Source organism: Montipora foliosa, chromosome 8 (genome assembly GCF_036669935.1).
Source record: "Montipora foliosa isolate CH-2021 chromosome 8, ASM3666993v2, whole genome shotgun sequence".
In the NCBI taxonomy this organism is placed as follows: Eukaryota; Metazoa; Cnidaria; class Anthozoa; order Scleractinia; family Acroporidae; genus Montipora; species Montipora foliosa.
In genome coordinates this window covers 48414396-48426895 of record NC_090876.1, presented here as the reverse complement: position 1 = coordinate 48426895, position 12500 = coordinate 48414396, and the positions used below count along the sequence as shown (strand labels likewise).

The following is a 12500-nucleotide window of genomic DNA, read 5'->3' as shown; positions in this document are numbered from 1 at the left end:
TTTATCAACTCCACTTGGAAGAATCATCTTTATAGAGGGAGCCGAGTATTAAATGGAAGAAGAAGAACTTGTTTGACAAAACCAAATTGTTGTGTTTTACTCCCCACCAAGGTAGCTCCACAGTATCTTTTAGAAACTAAACCCTTCAATAATATGTCCAGGGGTTTCATTAGACACCAGTTACTGAGAGTATACCGCTGTCTGTTTGTCAGACATTTGCTTGTCACGGCTGGCTACTCTGCCTTACTTTTCACTTAAACTCTTGTAAAAGACAAGAGTGATTGCAGCTTACATTTGATTAGCCCAGGCATCTACTTCAAAAGTTATTGAAACCCCTGTATGTCTATCATTTATTTTACCCACTTTACACATGGATGTGCTCAAAAAAATAAAAAAGTTTTGATATACATGTAACATGTGTTCTAGTTGGTTAAAACAGCATGCTTTATGAGAGTACAGTTGCTCAGCTGATGCCAATCATAGGATTTGGAAAATAATGTTTTCTGCAAATGTTAGCCAAATGTGTAACTAATACCAGGCATGAAAAAAATTCTTTTTGCTTGGTCATTTGTTTGTCACAAATGTCTTAAATTCCTATCAATTTTCTTTTGTGTTTAAGGTACAAGTTCATGTAGAAGATGACCCAGAAAGAATCTACAAAACCACAGAGGTTGGTATTAGAATTAGTTCTGAGACAAACTTACTCGTACCATGCAATATGCACCTTTTCCAGTAGAAGACTATTATATAACGAGGGACAGGTATTTATGTTGCCGGTAAAATCCATTCTCAGGTGAAATCCGTCTTTACCTATTTTAAAATCGGTGATCCTCATTTTACTTAAGTAGCATATGCACTCAGATGAATTAAAGAACTGTTTTTAGAAGCCTAAATTAAGCCTAGAGAAAAATTAGGGTCAGGTTTGGATTTGTTTTGGTTATTATACATAGATATGAATTAACTTATTATACAAAAGTAAATAATAAAAAGAACTGTGTTGGGTTGAGCATGTCCGTCGTTGTAGTTCACTGGTGAAGACACAGGCCTACAGATCTGGAGGGTGCGAGTTCGAGTACTGGTAAGTGATTAGTACAGTCTTCTGTACTTACTGTTGTGATGTTGAGCCTAAAGAGATAAGTGTAAGAATACAGAAACCGCCGGATAAGATGATATGAAACAGTAAGAAGATATGTTGAGATGTGTAAGGCAATGAGAGTTTGAGGGAAGGTATAGTGTTTTCTATCCTTTTGGGGGGTGGGGGAGTGCATATTCAACCTAGGTAAAAACGGATTCAACCTGAGAACTGATTTTACCGACAACATTTACACCTTCAGTGTTATCTTCCATACAGCCACATGTTATATAAACTACATTGTACAGTAAAATGCTAATTACTTTGATGTATGTTCAAAGTAGAAAACTGTAGGCCTGCAAGAAAGGCCCACAGCAGTTTTGTAACCAGCCAACCAGGATATCTTATCATAATGATGCCAGTTCACTTTGGTGGGAAGCAAGTGCTCTGAACAATATGCCGTCCCTACTCAAGACTACAACATCAATTTCCCAGTTGATTAGCCTAGCATACATGTTGCTCAAAAGGCCAGAAAGCTGTTTTTTTTTACTTAAAAATACAAGGTAGCCCTGAATTGGCTCTTATGAATTTTGTAAGCTTAAATTTTTTACTCAGTCTAGCAAGTTTTCTTGACAACTTTTCCTTGTGAAGTTTTCCTTGGCAGTGTAAATGGAAAAACATGACAATTTTTTCCTTGACAAATGTCCTTGTTCAAAAACTGGCATGCTAGTTTTTGAACAAGGACACTTGTCAAGGAAAGCTTGTCATATTTTCCATTTGCATTACCAAGGAAAACTTGTAAAGGAGAACCAAAGGAGAACTTGCTAGTGTGTAAGTCATCATTTCCTTGACAAGTGGGCTTGTCAGGGAAAACCTTGCTAGTGTAAATGAGGCCTTAAAACTTTGCCGATAGTTCTATCTCAGATTGCTAATGAAATACTATTCTACAATAAAAATGGGGATCACCAAGTTTTTGAGATACAGGTATAAGCGAGTAAATACCAAAATATGGTATGGTAACCTGTTACATGTACGTCACAACAGTGGGCGCATTTTGTTGAGCAATAATAATGGTGTTTCATAAATTATGGTACCATAACATTGCAGTTAAGAAGGTCTCTTAAAAGTAGTCTGATATCAAAATTAAGACAGGATTGGTTTAATCTGGCTTTAAACAACTTGTCCCTGAAATGGTGTTTTCATTCTTGACTTATTTTTAGTTGAAGAGGTAGAAGTTAAAGTTGTCCTTATTATTAAATTGGGGTTAATACTGTCTTACTCTTGGAAGGGTTCTGAAAATCTACTGACCAGTTTAGATTTTATGACTCACAGGCATCCCAAGCCAGGGTGGCCAGCATATATGACGAAGAGCTTGAACTTCAACACCCTCTTTTTGATGTTCATGGTTATGATGAAAAAAAGGTGAGTATGGATACACTGTAGGGTAGTCATTTTTAGGAAATGAGAATTAAGTTAAAATTTAGTGTGACCCTCATCAGATATTAAAACTGCTAGCCTTATTGTGATTACATTGAACATGAAAGTTTACAGGGATACTAACAGAAACAATAAGGTACTCTTTGAGGCCTTCCAAGGGGTAGCCTCCTTCGCAGACATTTTTGTGACTCGTCATGCAATTGTGAGACGAGTCACAAGAATGTCTGCGCAGGAGGCTAACTATTCATTTTCAACACAACTTTTCAATGATCAACAATGTTTTGGAGTAACGGGGCAAAAGGTAGCTAAAATGTGGCAGTTTTGCATGCACACAGATTTTTTGTAGCCCTTTCTACAATGAAATCTGAGCCTAGTGTATCCCTAAAGTTCATCCCTTGCACTTTGTGTTTCTTGCTCCCATAAAATAATTCACACACATGGTACATTAATGTAATTCAATTCCACCTCCAAGAACCCAAGTGATAGCTCTAAATGTAATGGTATGTTAGCCTCCAGGGCCCGGTTGTTCGAAAGCCGATTAACTAAATCCATGATTAGTGTAAACTTTGGTTTAGTTTTTTCAACTTTTCGGTGCAAGTTTCTTTTGGTTATTTTTGGTGTTTAAGATTGACTTTCTCTAATGTAAAGTTTTGCCAAATATCAGCGTTGTACAACATTTGGGGTAGAGAAATAAACTCCTTCATAATTTTTTTAATCTGGGATTAGCGTTAATCGGCTTTCACACAACCAGGTCCAGGGCTTTAACATGGGATTTTATGGTATATCCACAATTCCTTACAATTATGTGATTAACCTTTATTTAATCTGCTGCACTGATAGTTAATTATGATCCTGAGTGCCTTTACGGCCCATATTCTTACATACATGTACAGGTGCTATCCACAGCTTCACAGGGTCTTCCAACAATATGTAAAATAATAACTGCATTGTGCCTTCTCTTGATTAGTGTTGACCTATCTAACTTTGTCACACTATTTTTCCTCGTATGCGTTGGACCTTAGAACCATCACAAACCAGTGATTCCAACACAAATTGACCACATGCCCTCCATGACCTTTGCACGTGTTTGTATAGTGTGACCCATGAGAGATGACATGTTGAGCGTCACTGAATGATGCCTTTGTGAATTTATTTTTACAATGATAAGTAGTAAGGTTTAGCTGCTCAAAATGATGCAATAAATGAAATGAACAGAATGACGTGGCTGTCACTAAATAAAGAATGCATTGTTGCTGTCACAAAATGTTGCTCTTTTTCTGTCACTTCCTGTCGGGTGTTGGTGTTTTGGAAAAAGGTTTTTGCCACATTTTGAGGCCATGTTGCCTATCAGCAAAACTCTTTATTGTGGTCAAATGTCCATAAATCTGACTCATTTAGAGAGACAAAAAGGTTTGGGCAAGGAAATATTAAAAGTGATTTCATAATAATAATAATTATGAAAATGGAAACATTTAGGTGATTTCCTTTGAGAATGATCATTGAAATTAAGGAAGTGATTTATAAGCTTATTATAATGTAAGGTCTACACTGCAGAAAAAAACAAAACATGTGTAAAATGTCACTCAGCATAAGGATTCTGCTGAATCTTTAGTGAAAACATAAAAATTGCAGCAATATTGTGCCTTTCATAAACATTCGTACACTTAACTTCAATCAACAGGTTTTCACTGTTGTCAGCCACATTTGTTGCAACAGTTTGTGTGCTGTTAAAAACAGAAACTGAACGGCATGCTGAAAAGTTTCTCAGATTCGGCTCTGTTTACTCGAGGAACACAAGAAACAGTTCTAGAAATTTAATATTACCTCCAGTAAACTACTCGTACAGACAGCATTAGTTTAGTTTTAGTGCAGCAAGACTTTGGAAGTCTAATGAATTGAAGTACTGCTCCTCCTTCAGTTCATTCAGCAACAAAATTAGACAAACAAATTTGATTACCGGTAGTTAATGTTCTATCCATTTTTAAAATTCTTACCCGTATGTATAATACTTTTAATATCCACCTCATTTTTTCCCCTCAAGGGCCACAAGTAAATTATTGTGAGATATAAAGTGCTACCCTCAATAAAGGAAGATTATTATTAGATTATTATAAACTGACAAAGTGGATTGAAATAATTAATGGTTCATCACAATTGAAACCATAAACCTGTGCAGCTTCAATGACTGACAGCATGCAGTAGAAAACAAAAAATAAAACTGGTGATTGGAATTTGAACTTCAAAATTGCAGTGTTTATGGAATGTGCAGTTATGAGTTGTTATTAACATTTTGTTAGGTAAATCTCAATATTCAACTCTGAACAATAATAAATTTTGATAATAAAACTTTTTGATAAATTATCAATTTTCCACTGCATTGTCTGGATTTTTTTTTTTTTACAAGAAACTACTCAAATTACATGCACTAAGTACATGTTCGACTGCATTAATTTGAAATGTTTTTAACAGTCAAAGCATCTTTAAAATTGTCATGAATTTCTTTAATTTGTAGATAACAAGTGACAGGAGACTGAAAGTAGAGCAAGCTCTGAGAGGTGCAGGAGTGCATAACAGTGATTATGCTAGAAGGATCATGGCTTCTATAAAACCACCACAGCAACCTAGAAAAGAGCAACATTCAACTGTTTTTAAGTATGATCTTAATAAAATTGTATGATTTTGTGTCAGTGAAAAGTCAAGTAACCCATTGACGAGTAAATTGTCTGGCATTAGGCAGGGTAAAATCAATTCAGACTTAACTGATTAGAGTGTAATGTGAAGTGCTACGTTTCTACGCCATATGAACCATGTGAGCATTAGTCCTACCGATGGAAATGGGCCCACACCAGGACAGAGAAAAACACTGACCAGGGTGGGAGTTGAACCCACGACCTTCGGGTTAGATCACCGCTGCTCTACCGACTGAGCTACAAGGTCACACGGGAGCAGGCCGTGGGAACTGAAGAGCTGATGTTAAAGTCACGGCAATGAACATGTACAAGTACAAGGAAGGATTACGTTTTTGCAAGCGTTGGCCGTGTAGTACTTAATTTGAACAGACTTGTGTGTAATGTGAAGTGCTAAGTTTCTACCCCGTATGAACCATGTGAGCGTTAGCCCCACTGATGGAAATGGGCCCACACCAAAAAACCTATTGAGCCCATGATAATTATGTTCATGTGATACTGGTCACATTAGCATACATGGAGGGGTGGACAGTCGTATGGTCACCAAAACCAAATTCTCTTTCACAGATGGGTTACCATATTTTCTTGCCAATGGTGCTCTGCGCAGACACATTTGGCGCATGGAGCTCCACTCAAAGAGATAGTTTGGAAAACTGGCAGCTTTGAATTGTTTACCGTTTTTCACTGCATTTGTTGGGGAATACAATACACTATGTAGGCAAGGAAATCCCCAGTCCCTGGTCCTCTGCATCATCTTTGACCACTGTAAAATCAGTTTTTATCTGTAAGGTGGGTATTGGAATTTAAGGGGCAAACCAAATGCCAGGCTTGAGAAAAATCAATAGTATTGACTCCAGATCGAACCTTAAGATTCCCGGTGGCTACCCTGCTTCATTAATTAAAACCCAACATTCCTTTTGCAAAGAAGAAAATGATAGTACGACAATGTTATTGTTTCAAAACATTTGGCACCCACAAGGCTGGGCTGAAGATATTTTTCCATTTGATTGTGACTTGAAGCTAAAAGCATTGACTTGCTTTTTAGTCTCCTTAAAGGATGTAAATATAATATTTTACTATGCTGATGCTATCCAGAAATTAGTTTGATGCCAACCTTGTCCCCGGAGTGTCTCTTCTTCCTTGCAAGAGAGACCGTGGGGACAAGGTTGGTTTGATGCTTTATTATATGTTGTCCCCCACCAATGCCACAACACAGCTTTAATGGTATTTCTGGTAAAAAAATATATGATTTTATTAAATGGAAAAGTAATCCTCACACTTATCTCGACAATTTAAAGTGCCCCTGTGATCAAAAAAACCACTTCCTTTTTTCCTTCAGATTTTGAAAGTGTGTTTGCTTAACACCTGACTTGCAAAATTTTGAGCTTTGATTTTTATCCAAAGGCCGTTTACTTTGAGTGTAAGTTTTGGATTTCACGGTCCCCATTACTCACGTTCAAAACTGACCGATTGGACCTCAGAGGGTTGGATCCAGAGAAAAGTGAAGTCAGAGGCTCACTAGCTTAAAATTTCAGTGTGTGAACGCAGCTTATTATATATGCAAAGTGTGAGTTTAAAAGTCTGAAAGCCCAAAACCCCCGTGCTGCATATTAATTCTGCGGCGTACACACGTATTGCATTCTTAAACTAGTGAGCCTTTGACGTCATTTTCTCCTCGATCCAGCTCTCTCAAGAACATAATGTTAGTAATGGCGGACCATTAAAATAAAGAGGTGTCTTTTTGAAATCAAGGCTTAAAACGTGGGTCACTTGGTGTTTTGTTAACATAGTTTTGAAATCCAAAGAAAAATATGAATTGATTTTTTGGTCACAGGGGCACTTTAAGCAATTTTCTCTTTAATCCTTTGACGTCCAAACCGGCCAGACATTTTACTCTGTCTAACGCCAAACGATTTTACTCGTCAATGGGGAACCCCTGGGAGTCAATGGGTTAATCACCATTAATAGACACCTGAAACATTCTTGTGGCTTCTATGGGATTCAAGTGCTCTTCCAACTAAGCTGTGAAGTCACTCTAGACTGCTCGCAGTCCCTTCTGAGCTAGTCAAACTGCCTGCGATGGTAATGCAAACAACGGGAGAATGGTGATCGAGGTATATCTTTGCTCAATCACCATTCTCCCCTCAGCTCGCTTGCATTACCAAAGCGGGCAGTTTGACTAACTCAGAAGGGACTGTGAGCAGTCTATGAAGTCACTCATGTGGGCTCGAGTAGGTCTGTTTGTTGGTTGTGTGAGCCCAAGTTAAACTGTCTATGAGAGACCATAATCATGCTGACATTTGTCCAGATAAACGCAAGGATCACTTTTCCCTTTCATCTTCAACCCAAACTTCAAAAAATTAATATTCTTTATTTCATTCATTGATTTTTTTGCAGATCTGACTGAGGGGGTTTTCATAATATTATTGTGTGAGGAATCTAAATCCTGAGTCTATTCTTGGAAAGAACTTTAGAGTATTAATTAAACAAGGTTGTCATGACTTCACTGAAATAAAGTGCAGGGTGATAACATTTTTAATTTTCCTGTCACAGCAAAATCCAGGAAACACGAACTTCTTTAGGAGCACATCTTACGGCCTTGCAAAAGTTTATTGCATAGAAATCCAAATGCAAAAATGATTACCCGGTAATGCAAATTGCTTTTTTTATCTTTGCGCTTGTAAGCCTCTCCGACATTGCTTCACCAGCAATATATTTTTTCCTGTAATTTTAGACATGCCAATGGACTGGTAATAATAATTATTAGCACAGGTAGAAAAGAATGATGAACTGGCTGCCATTTTTGCATCCTAATCAATATTGTTGTAATATCCCCCTTCAGCTTTAAGACACTGATTGTACCATGTTAACCCCAACAAAAGATCAAAAGAGCCAACCCCACTCAGTACATATTTTTCCATGACTATTGAAGTTAAAGTTGAAACAAGGCAAAGTTTGTAGAAGTACTGTATCTTGTTCAATATTATTATCTTATTATATAGATATTGATGAAATACCAGGATTTCTCCTTTTACTAAAAAATCATATCTTCACCGCACACAGTGAACATATCATTTTTATCTTTCACATGTGAGGATATAGGTGTTGTCATGGTAACCAACACGCTTAGCCAATAAAACGCCAACTTTTTCTTCATTGTAAGATACTTTTGTGCTTTAATATAATTCTTCTTTACTACATAACATTTTTATTGCGAAATTTGACATTATCATGATTTGTTTTTCATAACTTTCATATCTTGTTCACGGCATGTTACACAACATGCGTGTTTTAGCGGTTGGTGACCACTTTTTCATCATTTCGAAAATGAATAAAACAAGTTGTTGTAAATCTAGACATTTCATCAATATCTATATAATAAACAGAACATTACATGACCGCTTGGGGAAACGAATTTTATCTTCTCGTGCTGAAAGTATCTCTCACTCGTTCGCTTCGCTCACTCATGAGAGATACTTGCAGCACTCGAAGATAAAATTCGTTTCTCCGCGCGGCCATGTAATATCCTCTATATAGCTTAAAATGGTGTAAGGCTATTTGGAAAAGCAAGTGATACACATACATCCCTTTATTCTTGGTATCAAATTATAAATAATTATTATCTTGCAATCCTGCTTAGAACGGTCTAATGTACAAGTCCTTGTCTTCTTTTAAAGTGGGAGGGTTTTTTTTTTAAATCCAGTCAAGTCCCAATCGTACATTCAAAAACAAAACAATAAGCTGAGGAAAAAAATCAGGCCACATCAAATAATTATTTCTAAAACAACTTTAACTCTTAACTAAGCTAATCTACGCCACGTTGTAGCCTAGTATAAAGACTTAAGGGAGCTGTTACACTGTGAAATGTTTGGCGACACTGGCGGGGCAAGTTGCACGAAACATTTCACAGTGTAACATACCCTACAATGGCTAAAATCGTTGCGAGACAAGTTGCATGGAAAGTAGAACTTAATTCTACTTTCAGCAACGGCTCTTGGCTGTTGCAGGGTATGTTACACTGTGAAATGTTTTGCACAATTTGTCCCGCCACAATGTCGCCAAAACATTGGGAGACAAGTTGCACGGAACATTTCACAGTGTTAAACTTATTTTAGTATTGAAATGACCCAGCCTGATCCGTGAGCTGTGTTTTCAAATCTCTGGAAACAAGAAATATTTAGTTACTCTAGTCAGCAGTGTACATTTTTTGTTATTTATTATGACAAGTAATGAATTAAATACAAATTTAATAAGACTTTGCAAGTTCAGTCCAGTGCATTATTTTAAAAGTGATTGATTTCATCAACCACAACAGTAAATAAATATTAATGTTACACTGAAGAAAACATACAATAGTATGTACTTCCTTTTTGTACAAAGTTCAAAAAACTGAACAATGAGTGGTGTACAGGTTAAGAATAATCTTGGTCAAAAATGGCAATAAAATTTACTATAAAAAGTATCATTGTGTGATTAAGTTGACTCATTCACTCTCATTGTCTCCATATTCAAAGAAGGGCTGTATGCTGAACCCAACAGTTGTGGCAGATGTGTTTTTGGACTTCCATGTCTCACACTTTAGTGAGACATAGTGGCCCTTTTCTATTGCTTCTCCTTTTGGTCATTGCTTGTGGGTGGCAAGTCACAAAATAAAGAACTTGCTCACAGGCCATCCCCGCATGTTTGTGGCAACACTTTGTCCTAAACTAAGAAGTCCAAGTGAAGAAGCCACCTTTGCACTCAAGCTCTTTCAAACAGCATCCATTGAGTTGTTCTGCATCCTGGTAATATTTCAACTGCCCCTGTGACAGGCTTTGCTGTAAATGAGATCCATTACCCATAGACACAGTCTCAGAGTTTGTGTTTCTCTTTGGAACATTGAAGGCTACTGTCGGCTGGTTTGCAGATAAGGTGGCCTTAAAGTTCCCTTTTTGTGAGGCCTTAAACAGTTGCGATAACTCGTACACACAGCCTGGAAGTATTGGCCCAGAAATTTCAATAGTATGCAACTAAAAAGAGACCAAACCAGGAGTTGTTAGACTTTCAATACCTAATTACAATAACAATGAAGTTTTCTACATGGCAGTTTTGAAGTGCAATGAGAATGGAAAGCTCATGGGTATTTGCTTTAATTAATACGGTTCTATTACTAGTTTACCAAAATGGTAGAAATATTAATGTGCTGCCGAGGGGAAGGGAGATGTTCAATTATGCTTGCAGTAATTTAACGATTGTTCATGCGTGGAAATGAAAAACAGAGCAGGCTCTATGATCATAATGCTCATCTAAATTCCTCCATTCATGGATAACCACAATTCCTTGCACCTTTGACCACAATCCCTTGCGTTTCAAAGAAAAATGTGTTCTGCCGATTAGAGAGCTGTGTTCATTTGTTCGCTTCAGGCTCACTCACTGTGGCAGCAATAATGCAACAGAAGTTGGTCAAAACTATGTCAATGTCGTAAATGAAATTATGTCTAAACAAAGTAGAATGCAACTGCAGGATATTCTTTGTAAAGTGCAAAAATAATAAATAGGATAATTTATTTAAAATCATATTATTATTATTATTATTATTATTATTATTATTATTATTATTATTATTTCACAGGCAAGAGATAAAACTCCACTTGTTAATTCCTGTTGAATCGTGAGAATTAAAAGAGACATTTGAGCAGTTTTATTTTATTTTTTACCGGAGTGATACTGTGACCAACTGGGTCATATTGCAATAATTTATTATGATTGTTCTTATGGGCGGAATGATTTCAGCCTACTTAATCAGTTTCTGTATTGAACATCAATAATGTTGCAATTAATTTTGGTCAAGTTTTTTATTGGTGCTTTTCTCTTCTTCACGAGGTTTCCCCTACATGTAAGATACTAAAAAACAAAAGTTATTGTTTTGGTAATTTTTGCATCAGAATTGTAATCTACTGAAGCTTTTAATTTATACAGCACTTCCACTCACTTGTCCTCAGCTAATAAAGATTGGGACTTAGATAAATTTATCATCATCATCATTTCATTGGTGTAACCAGTAATTATTACCTGTGCCATCCCTTTAGCTTCTAAACGCTTGACGATACCTTGATTCACTCTCAGACTCCTTAATGTTGCACCATCGAATGCCACTTGGGCCAGCAATGTCGGGGGCACTTGAGCTAGCACTCCTGTATTGCTTACCAGGCTCTTACAGTTGAGTAGAAAATTGAACAAGGCATGTGTATCCGGGCCTTTTACTAGTACAGTAGATGTTGGCTGTTGGTCAATGGTTCTCAGATTAGTAATTTCATGTGGTGTGATAGCGTTAGGGTTCAGAAGTGGAAACTGTTCTTTATCAAGTCCCATGCTTTCGAGCCACTCCCTCTTATCACTGTTCTCATCATCAGAATCATCCTCTGGGGCATCCTTGTCTTGCACAACAGAGCTGTCCTCTCGGAAATCACTTTCAGACTGGGTTTTGCTCTTTTCTTCCAAGTGTGGCATAGTGAAATTGATTCCTGTGATTTAAAAAAGAAACACCTGTTGCTTAAAATGCCTTGCTTTAATAGTTGTGCTTAATGTATACCCGGTAGTTTTAAGCCCAGAAACCTGATCACAATATTTAGACCTTTTTCATAAATGGTTGCAAGTAAGTAAAGTAAAGTCTCTGCTTACGAGTCAGAAGGCTCATCAGGCCGGCACTTATATCCGGTTTCATTAGCATGAAGCGACTAAGGAGTATTTCTACTCCCCCCTGGATAGGATGCTAGTCCATCGCAGGGTTACCCCCAGCATTTCGCCAGTACCCATTTATACACCTGGGTGGAGAGAGGCACCGTGAAAGTAAAGTGTCTTGCCCAAGAACACAACACACAATGTCCCCAGCCAGGCACCGAATCCGGACCACTTGATCCGGGGTCGAGCACACTAACCATGAGGCCACCGTGCCTCCCACAAATGGCTGCAAGGCATATAAATTATTATTTTTTTGTCTTTGGTGCGACAGGACTAATATTATTGTTCTAATTAGACCAACTAGGTTTATTCTGTTAAAAAAACAACAGTCTTTCGTTCAATAATAATTTATTGTTCATGCTAACAAGGCTGGGCAGTCTAGTTGGGCAACAATAAATTTTATCAATGTAGCCAATAACCTTGGTTGCTTTAGTTGCTAACCCTCCAGAGTGGCAATTTAGAGCTTGTTTCTTAGGATCAAGGAAGGCTCAGATGGATTCTATGGGTAATAACAGGCACTAGTGAGCACTGGTAGTTCAGATGGTTGAGCATCGGGCTGCCATGCGGGAGGTCTTGAGTTCAAC

The 12500-nt window shown here is 37.4% G+C and overlaps 2 protein-coding genes across 2 annotated transcripts in view; one reads left to right on the top strand and one right to left on the bottom strand.

Moving 5' to 3' along the window:
- LOC138012414 (coiled-coil domain-containing protein 148-like) overlaps positions 1 to 8202 on the top strand; it is a 56306-nt gene extending 48104 nt beyond the window's left edge. The window contains exon 12 of the mRNA XM_068859177.1: positions 7594 to 8202. Coding sequence (XP_068715278.1) covers positions 7594 to 7603 — 10 coding nt within the window. The 3' untranslated portion in view covers positions 7604 to 8202. The remainder of the gene's footprint in view (positions 1 to 7593) is intronic.
- Positions 8203 to 9536: 1334 nt separating this feature from the next.
- LOC138012416 (protein downstream neighbor of Son-like) overlaps positions 9537 to 12500 on the bottom strand; it is a 6665-nt gene continuing 3701 nt past the window's right edge. The window contains exons 2-3 of the mRNA XM_068859178.1: positions 11248 to 11699; positions 9537 to 10205 (exon numbers count right to left, since the gene is read on the bottom strand). Coding sequence (XP_068715279.1) covers positions 9903 to 10205; positions 11248 to 11699 — 755 coding nt within the window. The 3' untranslated portion in view covers positions 9537 to 9902. The remainder of the gene's footprint in view (positions 10206 to 11247; positions 11700 to 12500) is intronic.